General features: G+C 32.6%; 2 protein-coding genes and 1 long non-coding RNA gene across 3 annotated transcripts in view; 2 read left to right on the top strand and 1 right to left on the bottom strand.

Moving 5' to 3' along the window:
- Nucleotides 1–3,013, bottom strand: part of LOC141486543 (uncharacterized) — a 29,260-nt gene extending 26,247 nt beyond the window's left edge. Inside the window, exon 1 of the mRNA XM_074184675.1 lies at nt 2,514–3,013. Within this exon, the coding sequence (XP_074040776.1) occupies nt 2,514–2,527 (14 nt within the window). The 5' untranslated portion in view covers nt 2,528–3,013. The remainder of the gene's footprint in view (nt 1–2,513) is intronic.
- A 626-nt stretch (nt 3,014–3,639) lies between these two features.
- Nucleotides 3,640–4,602, top strand: LOC111515292 (uncharacterized). The gene is made up of 2 exons (XR_002723508.2): nt 3,640–3,780; nt 3,858–4,602. It is a non-coding gene; the product is annotated as an uncharacterized lncRNA (long non-coding RNA).
- A 1,998-nt stretch (nt 4,603–6,600) lies between these two features.
- Rpn7 (Regulatory particle non-ATPase 7) lies at nt 6,601–19,193 on the top strand. Its single transcript, XM_023171520.2, has 6 exons — nt 6,601–6,879; nt 14,254–14,605; nt 14,838–15,057; nt 15,121–15,229; nt 15,802–15,970; nt 18,961–19,193. The coding sequence occupies exons 1-6, from the start codon at nt 6,735–6,737 to the stop codon at nt 19,133–19,135; spliced, it is 1,170 nt and encodes a 389-aa protein (XP_023027288.2). The 5' UTR covers nt 6,601–6,734; the 3' UTR covers nt 19,136–19,193.
- Nucleotides 19,194–19,867: the final 674 nt, after the last annotated feature.

The following is a 19,867-nucleotide window of genomic DNA, read 5'->3' as shown; positions in this document are numbered from 1 at the left end:
TTTTCGTTAAAGTATTTGATTGAAATCAGTTACGATTGTCCGATTGTCAAAATTTTAGATTATATTCGCAAAATATCTCAATCATTTTGATGCAGTTAGTTATTTTGAAATTTTATTGTGATCGAATACTTTACACCCTTATATGATTGTTGACTATTCTGTGAAATTAGTTCTAATACACTTATCGTAATACCTAATATAACTTGGTGGAGGTTTGACCTTATGATACTTAAATCTTTAATTAGGAATACCCACTGGTAATGGATCTTTCTACCGTTATCATTTCGTGCTCACCAATAAGAGACTAGAAGGTATTGCACAAAGTGAGGAAACTTCCTCCAAGTTATTTGGTTATATTTAGAGATGTCCAATGTGCATTTACCGATAGATTCACACATTGCTCCATTTGAAGCATATTTAATAGCTATTGCTTCACCATAAATGCATATTATATATCGCTGAATAATCTTACTCAGTTGTAGCTGAAAACACCGTAGATTCATAACCCAACTATTCAGTATTATGTGAGTGATATGTTGGCTACTTTACCATTTACATCTTCCCAAACACCTACTAACTGAATGTCACATAACTTTTCGATTCCTTGAGGGTTGATCATAACCTACTCTAAAGTTTATTTCCGAAATATAGGTGTTTTTATTGTACTCAATATTTATGCTTTTTTCTGCGCCATAAATTTTGCTCAATGAATTAGCATGAACCATGTTCTAGCCTAGCGCAACCGCATCATCACCGAATACTAGATACTTAGATACTTGTTATTTAACTACAGTATTCCTGAGGTGATGAAGAAATTCTGAACTGGAGAAAATAGTAAATGTTTGTATTTAGAAGGGATCAATATTAATATAGCAAACATAAGTTACTGTAACCCAATACAACGTAATGTGAAACCTTATATTGCAACGATATTTGTACCGAAAATGTATACCTTCCCTAATAAAGCAGAATGTGAATACAGGGTTGTTTCATTCAAAACTCATAAAATGTGGATGTTTCTTTTATTTCGTATAGTTGATCAGAACAGATTTGGTCTGTACTGTACATACTCGTAGGTACGACATATAAACAAGCATTTGAATGCAAAAGTTTTGTTCTTCGCAACACTATGAGTTAAAAAAGCGTCCATGACGCAACTGTGCTCATTAATTTGAAGGCATATGAAGTTATTTTTAGTAGGGAGGTAAATAAAATATCTAATTATGAATAATAGTGGTAATGTGCACAAACCCCACACTTTTTTATGTAGGTATGGTCTCAGTTACTAGTTTATTGAGTTCAGTTTTTAGGTTCTGTTGCATAAACCTGATAATAATATGTTAGGACATATATATTACCTGTGTTCTGTGCATATCGTGAATTTTAACTTTTAACATAATGGAAAAACTAATAGGTGCTGGACACGTTTGTGCTGTATTATAGAACCAGTGATGTGCTCCAGCAAAATGTTATGAAATATATTTGCGGATACTTGATAAATAAATTACTGAAAATTCATAGTCGTGACATTTGTGTGAGTTATTCCCAAACAAACTGTGAATTGAACAATGAGTCTTTGTACTGTTATTTCAGAGCTTTTCAAAATGTAACTCTTGACACATTCGGTAACTTAAGGATGCCCAAAAATGAATTTGTTTATTTTTTTTCCTCCTGGGAAGTTAACTTTCAAAGCAATTTTGAAAATCTTATTGTAGGAACAAATGTCATTGTTTGAACAATTTAATTATAACCATCCATGTGAAAATTTCCCAATATCTCACCTTTTGAAGTTATACAGTAGAGTAAGATTATTTTATACATTAAAATATATAAATAGGAATTTCAAATCTCATAAAAATATTGTCAAAAAGAGAAAGAAGAATAAAATAATAATTTGGAGACACGAATAATTGTTTCAAAATGAACAATTTGTATTTCTAGTATTTTCCTTATATAATAATCACCAGCTATCCTGGAAACCTAGAAGGATCCTAAGTGAGTCAACTACATGATATTGACATTTCAGGAGGGTGAAAAACGTGTTGTGAACGTGTTACTAAAAAAGAATATAGAGTTTGGACTAACAAAAGTAAGTTGGTGTTTGGATAGAACTTACCTATGTATATATAAAAAAATACATTTATGTTGAAAAATACTTCATTCTAAAAAGCAAGGAGAACGTCAATTCTTTTAATAAAGAACAAACAATTCAACTGAAAGGTTGATTAGTAATATACAAAATCACATTTATTTTAAGAGAGGTGTATCATAAAGTTTATACCAAAAAGTTGATTGCCGGACAATTTCTCCTTCATATTCCAGTTGATTGTACCATTGTATTCCTACTGGTGATTTTAGAAATAATTCAGCTGTTTTGACATTTTTTGAAGAAATCATGTAACCAGATAGAATGTCTGCACAAGAATTATCATATCAATTGAATTTGGGTCCATTTCGTAAGGAATATCAAAATTATATGAGCATTTTGGATATAAAGAAGTTTGAATGCGAACCTGTCCAAAACCATTTCGCGAGTCCTGCCCTCTTATCGTCATTTCCCAAAATGACGTCCAGATACTTTTCCACATCAAAGGCGGCATGGCCAAGTGTCCATGCTGATTGTTATCTATGCTGTGACAGCGCCGTTCAACAATCGGCCTGAATAAAGGCCAGTACACACCTGTCATGCACCCTTCAGATCCGACTCCCATCATACAGTCGGACGATTGTCTGAGAAGGAAATGGTATTTTAGTCCGAATCCGAATAGATTAGTTCACATCATTCCGATACGTGGCAAACTCCGCTCCCACCCGACTCCGTTCCTGTATTCGATCATGATCCTATCGTGCAGTCTATTTGTTCTCACAAACTACTCAGAGTAAGTGGTTTGTGTTTGTTCTCCAGCTGTGGGACGCGTATCGCTTGGAGTTTGTATGATATTTGAGACAAAGATTCTAGGAGTTTAATTTCCAACAGGTTGAACGCCGACATGGACATTCTAAATTTTTGATAAAATTTTGTTTCGTCATCCATCAGATGCGTGTAATACTCTCTTTCTGCAGATCTTCTATTCCAAGCAGCATGTACCCAAAATCTTAGTTTTCCGCTGTTCTCTATGAGAGCTCTCCGATTTTCTTCATCTTCTTCTTCCATAGTGCCATAATGGCTAAATCACAATTGCAAAAATTCTTGAACATTTTGCTAAAAGGACCTTTCGAGATATTGTTTGAATCGACACTGGCGAGAATGGCAAGTGTATCAACCCGAAGCGGTAAATCGGAAAGAAGTCGGAAGCATGTATGACAAGTGCGATTACCCACTGCACCGATCCGCTTTTGGGGCTGTAACGAAACCTCTCTCCTTTCATAGCACGTCGTTCATATTTGCGGAAATTATTTGTTGTGGTATAATTGTTGCCATTGCACCATTGCTGTTTTGCATTCAATTTTGTGCTACTACTAATAAGCAATAGGCAATTTGCAGTCAATCCGTGGTATTGTTGGCTACATACACAAGAAGCCAGTATTGACAAAGAAACTACGTTTGGCGTGAATCCCGAGCATTCCACTGAAATTACTATAAAAACACTATCTACCCTTTTTTGTAATACCGTTTATTTTATGCAAATATCAGGTTTGCAGTGGGAAACAAGTCGTTTCCATCGACACCTTTCCAATTATTACATTTTGTAACAGCTAAAGTTATTTTGAATGTCTTTGGGAGTTATCCAGAAATATTAGATAACTTACATTTCCTATGGTGTGCCTGCATTTATATAGGTAGGTTTGAATAAGTTGATACAGGGAAATGTAACTTTATTCCCAAATGTATTTCTGGATATTAACCATTTATATAGTTTTAGCTCTGTCAAACTCTCATTGGTATCATATCTGATAACACTTTTGACCACTCAAATGAATCGACCGGATCCACCGCTATTTCATTTGCTCCTACAACCCCGAAAAACCCTAAGATAACGAAATCCATTGCAGGGCAAAATCAAACCGGAGTTGGATCGGAGAAGTGTATGAAGAAGTGTGTCTCGGCCTTAATATTTAATCAAACAGCTAGGCAAATAAATGACTTGGATCGGTGACGTTTCATTACTTGCCTAGCTGTCAATATGGCGTTGGCAAACGACAAATGTGTTGGTGTTTTCCAAAGTTCATTGTAAAATAATACAATTTAGGAGTATAGTGGCAGTAAAAATGTGAATTTAGCTTTGAGTGACTCGAGAAATTTAATTTCTAAAGCAAATTTCCATCGAAAACTTGTTGAATATGACGAACAGCATCAAGATGAGTTTGTTTTGTATTTTCTTAGGTGGCCATGAGTTCTGGACAACGAAGGACGGCTGTATATTCCGAAGGCGAGTTTAAGTGGCTTTTAAACTACCAAGATAACGCAACCAAAGTTTTGAATCTACGTCCGTTTGAAACAAAAAGAGCTGTTGAGGTAGCTTGAGAGCTGATTAAGTTTTTTTTTGATATTTGGAATTTACTGAAATTTAATGATATGAATTAGTTGCAATGTATACTGAGTGCAAAAATGTTCATGATTTCCAAAAAACATTTTAAATGTATTAAATGAACAATTTCTTATGTACGATGTTTCATTTTTTTTAGTCGTACAAAGGCTGTCGTATTGTTGAAGCTGCTGAAGTATTTGTTGTTTTGGTAGCATTAGTGTCATCCAAATAACTTGTAAATTTTTCAGTGGTTTTGGAAGTTTGAAGTGATTAGACTGTGGACATAAATATTTCAAATTCAAAAAAGCAACAAATAAGCTAATTCATTTCGGATCTATAAGAGCCTTACTACTAGCTAAGTAGAAACAGCTGATACATATCAAAGAAAAATTGAAAAATAATCATTATTTTTCGTACCAAAATAAAAGTAAAATTGCTCTTGGTAAGCTGTGTATGGCAATAAAGTGAATTTTCATAATTTTACTTCTCTCTCCCTTGGCAAGAGAGGATATTTTTGTCTTGAAGAGAGACAAATTTTGCAATGCTTTCTCTAAATAATCAATAACTAACTTCAAAATCACCGATTCACACTCAATTTACATTAGAAAGAATATGGTGGACTGATTGTGACCTTTTGAAATGTAAAAAAATCATTCAAACTTTTTAAATGTTTCATTTTGGCACCACAGTGTGACGTCTCGCAGGGTGTCAACAATGATATAGTTTCTTGTGGGAATTAATTACAATGTCAGTTTCATATTTCATGAATAATGAACGTTCAAACTATCATGAATATACCAAACTTTCATCGAAACTGGACGTTGTTTTCCATAATTTATATTGACCATCAAGTATCTCAATAGGGAACACGACAATACGTAGATATCTCAGTTTCAAAATATTTTGATTGCAACAAATACATTATCACTCCCTTTAATATGAGAGAATAGTTCGGAATCACGAATAAAACTTCAAATTATTCATAAAACATAATTAAAAACGATAAATTTTCATACCAGCCGAAACCCAACACTGGCATTGTCTGTATGTTTTGTAGGATACTTTTATATTATTATCGTTGATCATCAAGCACAAATTTGAAACATTCTTCTCTATTATTATCCATATTACTGGAGTTTTTTCCAACACCAAACCGTTATTTTAACTCCTCGACACGTGTTTCGATTTCCAAGTGATCATCTTCATGAGGAAGATCAATCTGTGAGTGGAAAAACTCCAGTAATATTTATTACTACACCAAAGGTTTCAAACAGTGCATCACAAGTACAAAAGTTATTATTCATAGTTCATTATGATAACCACGACATTTGAGGAAAGTTAATTAAATTCAAAAGATCTAATCGAGTTCAAATTGTAGGGCTATTTCCAAATTTAAATATCCAGAAGAGGAGAGAGAATTATTTTTTTTACTGTTTCAGCGTTCTAATAAAAACATCAATTATTTCAAAAAATGAAAAAATACAAACATCTTTCCTATTTACGAATAATAATTTTACTTTCTCGAAAATCTATACACTGTCCCAAGATATGACTATCTTGGGAGAGTCGATTACATAATGATAATTTTTGTTTTATTCGATAAATCGCTTTCGTGGCTGTACGACATAATGGCCCTCATTAACAATCAATATTGAGAATCTAAGTACCTATTGAAATATTTGCCTATATTCGATTGGTTTACTTCTCCAATGTATGTTGAAAAAAATGTTATCATGAACAAACACACTTCTATATGAGTAGAATTTTTTCCAATTTGAACATTTATCTATTCTAAGTACAGTCGAATCATTATTTTAACATGTCCTTTGTTTTAGCATACTCCCCATACCCATTTCCTTCTTAGGGAAAATGCTTGTTTTGTCTGATTTTGTTTCTGGGAAAATTGAAAAATATAACGATGAATCGCATAGCAAATCATATGTGGTGGATGTATTTTACTTCTTCAAAATGAGTAGTGTACACCTCTGAATATTCGAGAATCATGATAAATTTCAGAAGCAAACTGGCAGAAACTTCAAATACCTTTGATGCGGAATAGCTATTCTTTGACAAACGAACAAAGCTCAGATTTCACATTTGGCGTTTGACACCAAGAGTTGTCAGTTGTCAGAATTTTCGTCTTGTCATTGTGAATATTGTGATTGCCTCAAAAGTTTGATCACACTGATCACAGTGTAGCTATAGCTTTCTACTGTTGTTTGATCAGTTTGTAGTTTTGTAGTATAACTTCTCTAAGACATAATCATGCCTATTGAAAATTTGGAGGACCAAGGTCTGGAAAAGAACCCGGACTTGGAATTAGCGCATTATAAATTTCTACTAACCTTACCAGAGTATCAGAATGATACATTGGTACATACAAAAATCACAGAAGCAATCAAAAAAGATGGTAAGTTGAAATTAGTTATTATAATTCGAAATTCAAGGGCCAGTCATTTTTTTCCATTGGTGAACACTTCTACTATTCGTCATACTCTTACAATGTACAGTATGACAATATACAGTAATTTGTTATATTAAATGCACCAGGAAGACAAAATTATCTGAAAAAGTCTGTTAATTGGTTAAGTTGTGTGACAATGTTCATTAAATTTTATATAAAAGATACAATTCATGACTGGTTGAATTCATATCGGAAATATGGGAAATAGCTAAAACTGACAACTTTGTTCTCTCACAAAGAGGCTAGAAATTATACCACATCTCAACTCATCGATTGAATGACTGAAGGAAACATAATATCAGTCCGCTTTTCAAAAAGATCATGGATATCCGCCTAAGCATGATCATTAAAAAAATGACATAGATGCGACTAGTGTCTCACTTCAAATATATGATATATACACTTGGGATGATAAAAGAATGAATAGTCATCATCAACAAAATACCTTCAAGTAAGCTTCCTTGGGAAGGAAGGAAGATGAAACAGTTTTTGTAATGTTATAGTTAAAGTAGTTGTTTTATCAGGGAGAGCTCTTATTTCAATGATGCCTGTACATACTGGAAAATTAAAATTATCAGATTCAGCTAGCCTAACGTTAGGCTAGCAGAAAAACCACAGAAAAATACATTTCCTTGAATCAGACCACGTCATATTTAGGCTGATTTCAGGCTCCTATTGCCCTCTGTTGCAGATTTTTCAAGTAGTGTTTTCTTTCAAATCTGTGTGTTCTACTTGTTTCACCGTTAAGGTGGCGGAACCAAATTTCATGCTCATTTTAGGCTTTTTCAATACTATATTGAACATGTTTTTCTACTCCTTGAATTAAATATTTAGGTGATTACCGCATACACGTGATAAAAGCCTGAAATAATTTTTCGAAAATATAATTCAACTTGAGGTGACAAAGAAATGTAATGAGAATTTTTGGAACATTTTAGGCTCCCATGACCCCCCTTTGCCAACTAACGATTGTTTGAAAATATACTGAGTTCTGTTAGCTTTACCCTTAAACTGACAGAACCAAATCGAAATCCTTCACTTTTTGGAAATATTGAGAATGTTGAACATTTTTGGCTCCTCGTTTGAAATAAATATTTGGGTGACTACCTCAGGACCAAGTGATGAATATTCTTCAATCATAGGTGAAAAATAATTATATTGAGAATTTAAAGCTCATTTTGAGGCTCTTGTGAACCCACATTGCTGACTTTCCACCAGTGGATTCTGCTAGCTTTTTCTACCGTTGGGCTGCTAGAACTCGATGGAAATCCTTCACTTTTTGTAAATTTTAATCATGCATTAATTCTTCCATTATGCTATTGATCAATTTTTTTGTTCTCCCAATTAATTAAATATTTGGGTGGCTACCTCAACACATGTTGTAGTGTCGGAAAACAATTTTTTGGAAAGATTTTTCAAAAGTGGAAGAGAGAAATATTTCGAGCATCCCATGAATTATTTTTTTTTAATCAGTGGGGCCAATCAAAATCCTTTCTTTCAAAAATTTTGAACTTGCAATAATTTTAGGCTCGTTCATTATGATAGTGTTGATACTTTTTTGAATTGAATATTTGGGAGATTACTGGAGTCACACATAGTAGCTAGGGAAACACTCATTTGAAAATACTCTATGTCAGATAAGTAGAAATATATTGACAATTTTAGGCTCCTTTGGTCTGTATCGTAATGAATAAGCCTAAAATGAGCTTGAAATTATTACAGCTTGTCAAATCTAGGAAGCAACTTCAAAGTCTCGAGTTAGGACCTTTCCTAGGATGCTCGTTCGTTAGGAGACTGTGTGAGAGAGATAGAAATCTCAAGTCTCTTCCTAGTTTTGATAAGCTGTACAAGTTCAAATTTTCCAAAAAGTTGAACATAACGGTGGAACTAAATTGTCAATATAGTTCTATCTCACAGAGAGTAAAAGGATATTATCAAAAAATTATTTCCTGCTTTTATCGTGTGTCTGAGATAATCACCCAAATATTAATTTCAAACGGGGTGCAAAATGTTCAATACGATAATGTAGAAGCCTGCAATGAGTAAAATTATTGCAAGTTCATATTTTCCATGAAGTATACAAGTTTGATTTGGTTCTGTCAGTTTAACGGTCTAGCTAGCAGAACCCACAGATTAAAAAAACAACTATTAGAAAATCGGCAATAGGAGACAATAGGTGGTTGGTTGGGTTCTGATAGCATAACGTTGAGCTAGCAGAATCCGTGATACCTAGATAGAGTTCGAAATTAGACTAAAATTATGGCCTTAAAATAAACAAAAAATTTTGAAGTGGTTCTGTTAGATTTATAGGAGTAATATGAAATATATTTTTATATAATAAATATTAAAGTGCTGATTAATTTTAAAAAATTAACCCAAAATCTTAACAGGAGGTATTTCATTACTAGTGAATATCAAAAATAAAAGCAGTTCTTCATTGATTGGTTAGATTGCTTGGAGCAGTAGCTAGATCGTTTTGATCATATCAGATGCACAAATTGATGACATTTGCACATTATTTCATCACTTCAGCTGTATATTGACTAGAAATGCTTTAAATTCAGAAATCTAACTTGAAATCTCATTAGAAATCTTGAAATTTTTAATAAAATCTTGAAATCTCAATTGAAATTCTGAAACCCTTAGGGAATAAAAAATCTGAAAAAATCCATGAAAGCTTGTGGATGTGTAACTGATTATCATTGAATTGTTTAGACGCAAGTAACTGTATTGATATCGAGTTTGTACTCTCAACTGACAAAAATTCATTTCAAAATGTAAAACGGGAATGTGTTTGGGGAATCAAGTAAATTAATAATAAAGTTATGTATTATTATTTTCACTCTGATACAACTCCTTAATAATGTTTTAAAATAATTGTTGTTTCCAATCGAGTACATATCCTATGCAACCTGTTCAAATCAAGTTGATCGAACCTGCAAAAGTAACAAAAACTTTGGGCCATATAAGGACCAAACCCGTTGTTTTTTTTTGACAATTCCATAAATGTTTTCTAGATAGGGAAAAATTACAAAGGATACACAGACTGCTCAACCTTGGCATGATTGTATTCTCCATAACTTCTAATTTTCAAACTTAAGACAAAAAATTCTTGACTTTTGTAAATAATAGAATCCGCATATTAATAATAATATAAATATACTCAAATGCTGCTTATCATTTTTATTCACAGACACAGTTCGCTCAGATACACTGGATCAAATACCTTCCGATATACCACGTTACCTGTAAAGTATATTGATATATTCAGAATATGTGACACTGAAAGCTCTTGGGGAATTGACTGTAAAATATTTCTCTGAAATTAAAAACGTATGTGGAAGAGCAGAATTATAAATTTATTTTGAATTTTGTTATATATCTGGACACAAAAAAAATAATGATTCTATCACTTGAAAAAAAACTGTTGAAGTTCCTTTCAAAAATATTCCTATATCAGAGAGAATAGAAATAATGCCGTTTTGAGTGCTCTTGGAAGATCCAAAATACAAAAAGTTGTCTGTTTGCGTTGTCCTATGAAGTTTGCGAAATCATCAAAGACAATAAAAAAAACCTCTCAAATTAAACAATAGTAACCTTTAAAGAGCAGAATTATAATCTCTAGCATGAAATTAATCCAATGAAAACACTTTTTTCACACCAGAACTAAAACAATGTCTCTCGATTCATATTTTTGCCATGTGAGGAAACTTGCATAAATATCTGTCAGATATAATTCAATATCCTTCATGGTAACTACTTGTTTTCTGGCAGAAATTTGCTAGATACTGTAGAGAAACATTTGGAATGGTGAATATTCTAAATTTTTTGTATGCTTGAGATTTGTACAAGATGGAACTGTTATTACTGTGATTTAAAACAATCGTTTTTAATCACAGTATCGTAAAACAGATTTTGCTTCGATGTAATCAGTAGAGTCCTGAACACTGCTTATTTTTTCCTACTACTTGGGAAAAGTCTGACTTATCCATTTTTGTCAAGTCTCCGGGAAACACTGTTAACACAGCTGGCCTGTACGTACATTGGTCTCGATAAAGTGATTTAGTAACCAGAGCTATGTCGATATTATGCATCTCCTTCAGACGTTTCAGACTATTTCAAATTCACTTACTATACCTAAGATACTTCTACATGAATATATATTCTGATAACAGGAAAGAGTTTTGAGTTGTTAATCCATACCAAAATATTTGTAGTCACATTTCTCATGGAAGCAGCTTCAGTTAGAACTGAAATGGGATTGTTTGAAAGTTTTGAAAATGTTTTATTGGCTCCCGGGTTTTGCCGTGGTTTTCTTTAGTTATAATCTCTAAACGTTTCAACTGCAACTGCGGCAGTCATCTTCAGTGGTGTGTCAGTTGACACGTCAAGAAGAGTACTTCGACCACGCCACTCAGGATGACTGCCGCAGTTGCAGTTGAAACGTTTGGAGATTATAACCAAAGACGATCACGGCAAAACCCGGAAGCCAATCAAAACATTGACGGCAGCCGTGAAAACCTACATTCCTATATTAGTTTTGAAAATGTTTCTTGTTGAGTGTCGAAGAATCAGAGAATCAATTGAAATGAAAATAATATTCAAAAATATGAAAGTAAATGAACATATCTCACGAAATTAATGGTTTATCAGGTGTACCACAAGGAAGCCACCTAGGGCCGTTTCTTTCCAACATTTTTATTAATGATATCAGAGTTAACTTAAAATATACTGACATCTTACTTGATTCTAATATGATTTGAAATCTATATCCGAACTAGCGAAATTCACCATGAAACATTGTCAGCCACTTTCAAACAAACAAAAAGAAATGTTCCAGTAACAAAAAAAATTATTGAAAATAGACCACTAAGTAAAAAATCTCAAATCGAGTTACTCATTGATGTTTTGATTGTCAGTATCTAAAGCCTTCTTCAGTGAATAACTGTGTCCTCTGTTACAACTGAGCTACGATTTGAAATTTTTAGGATAGATGCAGCATTCTTAGTTGCATCAAAACATATAGGGTAATTCTATTACGTGGTTCAGTTTGTTTCCGTTTTTTAAATGTATCTTGAAAATTTGAGAATCATCAAAGTAGTAGTAAAGTCACATTTATATTATATTCTATATATATTTTCAAACTGTGCCTACTGAAGTTTGTTTCAATTTTAAAATTCAAAGTTTATATTATGTGTCTGTATATAGACCAGGGTAGATAATTTTTGAAACAAAAATTAATAACAGTTGGATGAAACCCATTAGAAAAGGAACTGGAACTGAAAGGAAAACTGATAAAAATTAAAGGAAAATAAATTACGGGCGATCTGAGTTCAGGAAGTGGGAGGGGGTGAATTTTTAAGGGTAAAAATGGTTTATCTCGATTTCCGGCAAAACTACATGTCCTATAGAAAATAGTTAAACGGCAAAGTTGTTGGTAATAAATAGATTCACAACTTCTGTATTTACAATTTTTTCACATTACCTCAAAATTAATGTGAAAAATTCAAATAACCAAGTTTTTTGTTTTTTATTTATATTTTTTTCAAAAACAAAAATTCTACGAGATTTGGTGAAAACTTACATTTTACGTTCCAAACACACTGTCATTTATTTAATTTAAAATATTTTTCACCTTACTTGACTTAATATTGAAAAAGCATCCTAATTTTCAATCGAAAATTCTCGCGTCAAAGTATCAGCTTTTTTCAAAAAGTCGGTGTGCTTTTTGTTCATTGAAACCTCTACTTTATGATGGCATAAAAAATATACATTACTATAGAAAATGTTCTCAAAAAATGCAAAAAATCGAAAAAAACTCGAATTCGATTTTTTTTCAATCATTTTTCAATTCAATGTACAATTTCATCAAAAAAAATGTGATTGCTGCAATTTCATTTAGTTAAAAAGTTTATTTCATCTGAATCATTAACTCCTCCGTAGGTCCATGACAATTTGAGCATAAATTTGTGCATTTTGAACCATGTTTTCGACAGCCACATTTTAAACTGTTACATCCAGTTTCACAGCTGCAGCAAATAGTTTTAAGCAATACTTCTGGAATTGATTCCTTTTCTGTAAATTTGGGCATAATACCACGTTGATGTTGCTTCCAGCCCCAATTTGTTGCTGTCAGTTCGTTGCCCTGTAACAATGTTGTTCTGCTGCTCCTTCTGTGGGTGGGAGGTTTGCCAAAATGAAAGATTTAATTTTTTTATATCTTCTTTACTTGCATCTTTCTTATGAAAAACATTGGCAAAATTTGACAAATTAGGAACAGACCCTCCTAGCTCCTTCCCCACTTCTCTATGAAATACCTTTCAATGGGCTAAAATTTTCCGTAGTCACTCAGGTATATAAATTATTTTGAAACAGCAATAAATAGGCATTTACAATTTTTTTTAAAGAAGATTCTACAACCTTCTCAAAATATTGTAGATGTCTTATTAAATAATAACTTATTTGTTTGTTAATTATAGCAGTATATTTCGATTTGTAATTTTTTCGTCTATCAATGTAACATGGAATCTTACGTTTTTTAAGTAACTAAAGTGTAAATTTCAATAAATAGCCCAAAATTATACATAAAGATTAAAAAAATGTTTTTTCTAATTCGATTTTTTTTCGTTTATTTTCATTTTCTGAGAACATTTACTATAGTAATGTATATTTTTTACACCATCAGAAAGAAGAGATTTCAACGAACAAAAAGCACACCGACTTTTTGAAAAAAAGCTGATATTTTTACGCGAGAATTTTCCATTGAAAATTAGGGTGCTTTTTTGATATTGATTCAAAATAAGGTGAAAAAATGAAAATTTTAAATCAAATAAATCTCAGTGTATTTACGACATAAAAAGGTAAGTTTTCGCCAAATTTCGTAGAATTTGTTGTTTTAAGAAAAATTAAAAATCAAAAACTTGGTTATTTGAATTTTTCACATAAATTTTGAGGATATGTGAAAAAATTGTGAATAAAAAAGTTGTAGATCTATTTATTACCTACAACTTTGCCATTTAACTTTTTTCCATAGGACTAATAGTTTTGCCGGAATTCGAGATAAACCATTTTTTACCCTTAAAAAGTCACTCCCTCCCACTTCCCGAACTCAGATCGCCCGTAATTTATTTTTCTTTTCATTTTTATCATATCCCAATCCTTTTCTAATGGGTTTCATCCTAATATCATTTTTTTCACTTTTTTCCATTTTTGAAGGCTTCAGCCCTGATCTAAAATGTTTTGACCATCGTATATATTTAGTGCTCAATTAAATATTGATTGTTATAGTACTAGTTCAAAGTTCAATCATTACTATTGTAGATATGGCTCCTTGGTATGAATTAATTTGTAAGGACTCAGGCTGGAAAGTGGATCACAACTTATTGAAAGCCATGAAAATGAAAAATGATGAACAAATAAAACTTTTGGATGAGGCCATTGAAGATGCTGAAAAAAACTTAGGAGAAATGGAAGTTAGGGAAGCATATTTGAGGAAGGCAGAGTACTTCAGTCGAATCGGTGATAAAGATAATGCCGTGAGCACATTTAGGCAAACTTATGATAAGACAGTTTCGCTTGGGCACAGACTGGATATTATTTTCCATTTAATAAGAATAGGCTTATTCTTCATGGATCATGATCTCATCACTAGAAATATTGAAAAAGCAAAAACGTGAGTATATTCTACATAAGAACCTATACATTTCAAGGCTTGAGTCTGATTGGAGAGAACAAAATCCAGTGTTGGTGGAATGGAACTTGTAGTTCCAGATGTTTCTTTCATCTGCTACTGCAGCGGTCAGTACTGACTGGTACTACAATATCCATTCGACCACAGCTCAACAGTCCGTATTTTATTCTCTGATAATTCACTGTTAACCTGAAATTAAATTATACATTTTCAGTTTAATAGAGGAAGGTGGTGATTGGGATAGGAGAAATCGCTTGAAAGTATATCAGGGTGCTTACTGTATGGCAGTAAGAGATTTTAAGACTGCAGCAAACTTGTTTATAGACACGGTCAGTACTTTCACATCTTATGAGTTGATGGATTATAAAGCATTTGTCCGCTACACAGTTTATACATCTATCATTAGTCTTCCAAGGAACCAACTTCGAGATAAGGTAGAAAAATATTTGGATTTGAATTATGAAATTATTCGCTTGATGTTGATTTATTTCTTCCAGGTTGTTAAAGGGTCAGAAATTCTGGAGGTTCTTCATTCTGAACCATTCGTTAAGGATTATTTATTTTCACTGTACAATTGCCAGTATGCAGAATTCTTCTCAAATTTAGGTAATTATAATAAAAGTTTTTTCATAAAAGCACAATGTATGGTGTATCATAGTAATAATTTATGAAAGGTAACGAAAAAAACATAATAGTGAATAATTAGAAATAACCAGCTTCTAAACTGCTGCATATTCCAAATGAGTGAATCAGTATCGAAGAAATCACAAGAACTCAGAACAGTGAGGTAATTTTTCCATACTTTCCTGCAGGCGTGAATACGGAAGCTGTCCCATAAATTTTGCAACTTAGCGACACTGGCCTTGCTGAGTTAAATCTAATATTACCATCAAAAAGTTTGACAGTTCAAAAGACTTTCTCATACGAAATGTTTTGTATTACGGAGGTCACTTGTATGTTTACAGTAACTTAAAAATTGTGTCTCAGCGAAATTTGATATTCATTTGCATAGTGGTAAACAATTTCAATTCGGTTGTCATTTTCAACTATGATATTTCGATTGTGTTTGAATTATTTTTGTCATCTTCAATATTCTCGTTTGAATTTGAAAACGTGATGAATTGATATACCGAGATTTTTCCCTTCATCATTCATTAATTGTACAATTTATTTTCTAGCGGAAGTAGAAACCACTCTCAGAAAAGACTACTTCATGAATCCTCATTATCGCTATTATGTTCGAGAAATGAAGATTTTGGCCTACACACAGTTACTAGAATCATATAGATCTCTCACCCTACAGTACATGGCTGAAGCTTTTGGTGTTTCTATGGAATACATTGATCAGTAAGTATATCTTGTTTTAAACAAGCATGGAAAAGTGTAGATGGTATTGAAAACTAATTTATTTTCATAGTTTTGTTAGCAGCTTTTTGGCGACTATTTTGCCTTCTGTATTGTATTAAATGTAATCCACATGAGTAATTGTCTCTTCAAAATTATGGTAAGCAATGTAGTAAGGCCTTGATTTATTCTCGTAAATTATGAAAACTTCAAATATTTAAAATTTTAAACTCTAATATGTATTTTTTTCAACAAACCTTCTGAAATATAAACACATAAGACAAATTGATTATTGTCCACCTGAAGAATGATTATGAACACCATCCCGGAACTAATATCACCTTTCCTGTGAAAATTGACCAAGGTTTCAGATTCCTAGTTAGCAACTTTGTCAACTTCAATAATCTTTTTCCAAGCCAGAGAGTGGTTACTTATTAATTTTTCAGTTTTGAATCAAAAAGTTATTCATTGATTTCAAAGAACAGGATTGACAGTCATTTTCAAATTGAAAATGATCTTGAAAGGTTTCTTTTTGGGATCACAGATTGATGTTTTTCCAAGCTTCAAAAAAGGATCACTTCGAATGTAATTACCAATAAATTCTACATTGTGAAATTTCACTCAAAAAAACGTTCAAATATCGTTACTCTATTTATGTAGATTTCTCTCTTTTGATCAAGTATAGAGTTTCCTGCTTGTCACAATATAATATCTACTGAATTGAAAGGGGTATCTTTTAGGAAAGATTAATTTTTTGGGAAAGAAAGGTTTTAACTTTCTACTTATCTATGTTTATACAACAAAAACTGGGAATCTTTAAAAAAAAATGAAAGAAAGCAATCAATTTGAAAAAATTACCACTTCATAAAGATGTGTAGATCATGCGAAGAAGTGACTTTCAGACACAAACTGAAAAAAACCCTCTCAAAACAGCTACTTTTATATGAACATTGAATTACATGAAAGAAAAATACTTTCAAAACAATTACCTTTATATGAACATTGAATTGTTCAAAAGTATTTTTTCTTTCATGTAATTCAATATTTATATGAAAATAGTTGTCTCGAGAAGCATTTTCCTTTCAGTTTGTCTCTGAAATCAATTGCTTTCTTCATTTCTTTGGAAAATTCCCTAATTTTTTATATAGTTGAAGACGAAGAAGAAAGCCAAAACATTCCTTTCCCAAAAATAATACTGTTTTTCAAAGATTTCTTGAAAATATGTTAGCTATGACAGAAAATTTACCTATTTCAATAATATAGTTTTCTAATAGCAAAGTCTACTATTTATTCCTTTAAACAGAGAATGTTATAATCAAAAACACATGACTCATTTCATCTTAGTACTGATAATTACGAGAAATTAAATCAATTTTATGGGATCCTACTGGTCCAACTTCACTGTAAGGCAATGTAGTTTTCCAAGACACTTCATCTCTAATTAAGTTACTCTTTAGATTCTACTGTGAACAGTCCGAACAATAATGTCTAGGAACCACATCCAATGATGTATCCTCCAGGGATAGAGCAATATAGTCTTAATATACTAACAAGTAATTTCACTCTTTCATCAATGCCTATTCCAGACGATAGCCATGCAACTAATAAAAATGGAGCATATTATTTACTGCAAATTTGTTAGAATATAGTAGTTCCTTGGTAGAAGTCAATAAAATTTCACTTGAATGAACTCCCTATATAACCTCCTTTTCAGATTTCAGATGTTAGTTTCATACTTGATAATGAGATAAAAGTCGAAACTGATCGTGAAAATGAGATAACTAGTAGAAATTAGGCAAAAGTGATCCTGAATTTCCACAAAATAAACAAGTCATCAATTTCACAGATCACTAAGTCTAAGGATTAAGTGGGGAATGAGAAAAAATACCAGCGTGCTCCAAACAGAACTGGCTGGTATCTCGATTGCCACAAAATAAATAACCATGAAAGAAATTTCTGGCAAAAACATAACAATCTGTACTGATAGCAGACAAGCCCTATTAGCCTTGAACAGACAGCGTGTAACCTCAGGGCTAGTACTAGAGTCACCAAGATTTAGTCAAAGCCTCGGTAGATAATACCATTATCCTGAGGTGGGTTAAAGGGCACGACAAGAGTAAAGGTAATCGCATTGCCGACTCTTTAGCCAAGGAAGCGGCTGGACTAAGGATTTTAGGACCCAGTGGCACCCACGGCCTGATGACTTCAGCAATTGCAGAACTAGCCAAATGTTACACCCATGTTCAATCCCTAAAGAGATTTCTGACTGTCAACTAAAGAAACACCTCCATAAAATGGGGCTAGTGGACTCATATCTATGAAGGATGTGTGAACAGGAAGATGAGACTGTCAGGCATGTCCTATGCGAGTGCCCGGAGTTATCGTCAATAAGAGAGTGTGGGTTCGGCGAGTCTTGGCCTTCACCTGCTGATATAAAGGAGATGTTTCTCAGTGACCTGTCCACCTTCCTGGAAAGGACAGGATGGACGATGACGATATTTGGTATGGTATGGAACCCCAATCTGGTATGGTACCAAAGGTTTTGGTACTACCACAGCTGGTTCAGTACCTATATATGGAGTTGAGGATCCGTTGCCATGATACCTAAGTATCCTGGCACTGGGTTCTTTGGTGCCTTTAGTACAACCTGGCTCTGTGAAAATATTGATCCACACATTTTGTTGGCCCTTACATTGATGTTCCTTGCTCATTGCAAGATTCTGTCCTGTTAGTGTTGTAACGTAGCAAAATCAACTTACCACCGACTAAATAAATTCTTGTGTGAAAAATATATGGTCGAAGTTTGGTTTGGGTTCAGGCACTGAGACACCACTGTTTCCCTGTCTATGGCTTATTATGAATTTTGGAAATTTTGGAGTACCGATTGGTGTTTTCAACATAAATTTATTTCTAGAGAAAAACTGTGAAATTGTGAAAATAGTTCCTATCCTTTTTCCCTGGTCAGTCTCTAACATATCTCTTTTTATTTTCAGAGAGTTATCAACATTCATTGCTGCGGGTCGACTACATTGCAAAATTGATAGAGTTGGAGGAATTGTGGAAACCAACCGTCCAGATCTAAAAAATGCACAATTCAATTCTGTTGTTAAACAGGGAGATTTGCTTTTGAATCGAGTGCAAAAGCTGTCTCGTGTCATTAATATTTAGGATATTTTTGTTAATACTAATCACGGTGAAAAAAATTATTAAAAATGTGTTGAACATTCATTTGTAATTTGTTTGAGATGAGCTAAATTATTCAGCAGGAGTGTGTACTAAATTTATTGTTTATAATTAAATTAAATATATTCCAGAGAGAAGATAAACTGAGTTTTGCAGGTCTAGAATGCTTGAACTTCTCTAATGTATAGAAAAAAACGATTTTTTTATGCATCTTTTACTATCACCTGGTTCAGTTTGAATGAATTTTCATGTTGTACCATGAAACATTTCTCCTGTTTTTTTTTTTAATTTCGTGATCTTTATATGGTTTAAAATAATTCAGTTAGTCATTTGAAAAACATCTCTGGTAAAAAAACGACTTTGCTTTGTCTGCATTGAATGCGGACAAGTGGGGTTTACCAAAGTACTAATTTAAGTATAAAAAATTCACTAGAGTTGTTCGATTCACATTGAATATAGAATAAAGAAAATAACTTGTCTAATTTCTACTAAGTTTATTATTTATTACAACTCATTTGAGTTACTTGAAAATGGTCTAATAAACCGAAACCGGTCAAAACAAATAATAAGCTCAGTAGAAATTAGACAAAAGTTATTTTCCTTATTCTATATTAAATTTTGAAATTTGAGTCCATTTGAATAATCCACTGTTATGATAAATGAATTTGAAACAAATTGTCCCTTTCAGTCTATAATACTTAGCCCAGGTGTTCAGTA

The sequence above is a fragment of the Leptinotarsa decemlineata genome, unplaced genomic scaffold (assembly GCF_025532065.1).
Source record: "Leptinotarsa decemlineata unplaced genomic scaffold, Ldec_3_MD MMD2_tig00026358_RagTag_RagTag, whole genome shotgun sequence".
In the NCBI taxonomy this organism is placed as follows: Eukaryota; Metazoa; Arthropoda; class Insecta; order Coleoptera; family Chrysomelidae; genus Leptinotarsa; species Leptinotarsa decemlineata.
Note: the sequence above shows the minus strand (reverse complement) of the source record. Positions and strands in the feature narration are given on the sequence as shown.

Excerpts from the sequence above, each read along its gene's own strand:
- Rpn7 (XM_023171520.2), top strand. The coding sequence starts at position 6,735 with ATGCCTATTGAAAATTTGGAGGACCAAGGTCTGGAAAAGAACCCGGAC. Across the intron at positions 14,606-14,837 it reads AATATTGAAAAAGCAAAAAC|TTTAATAGAGGAAGGTGGTG; the intron begins GTGAGTATATTC and ends ATACATTTTCAG. Across the intron at positions 15,230-15,801 it reads AGAATTCTTCTCAAATTTAG|CGGAAGTAGAAACCACTCTC; the intron begins GTAATTATAATA and ends TTTATTTTCTAG.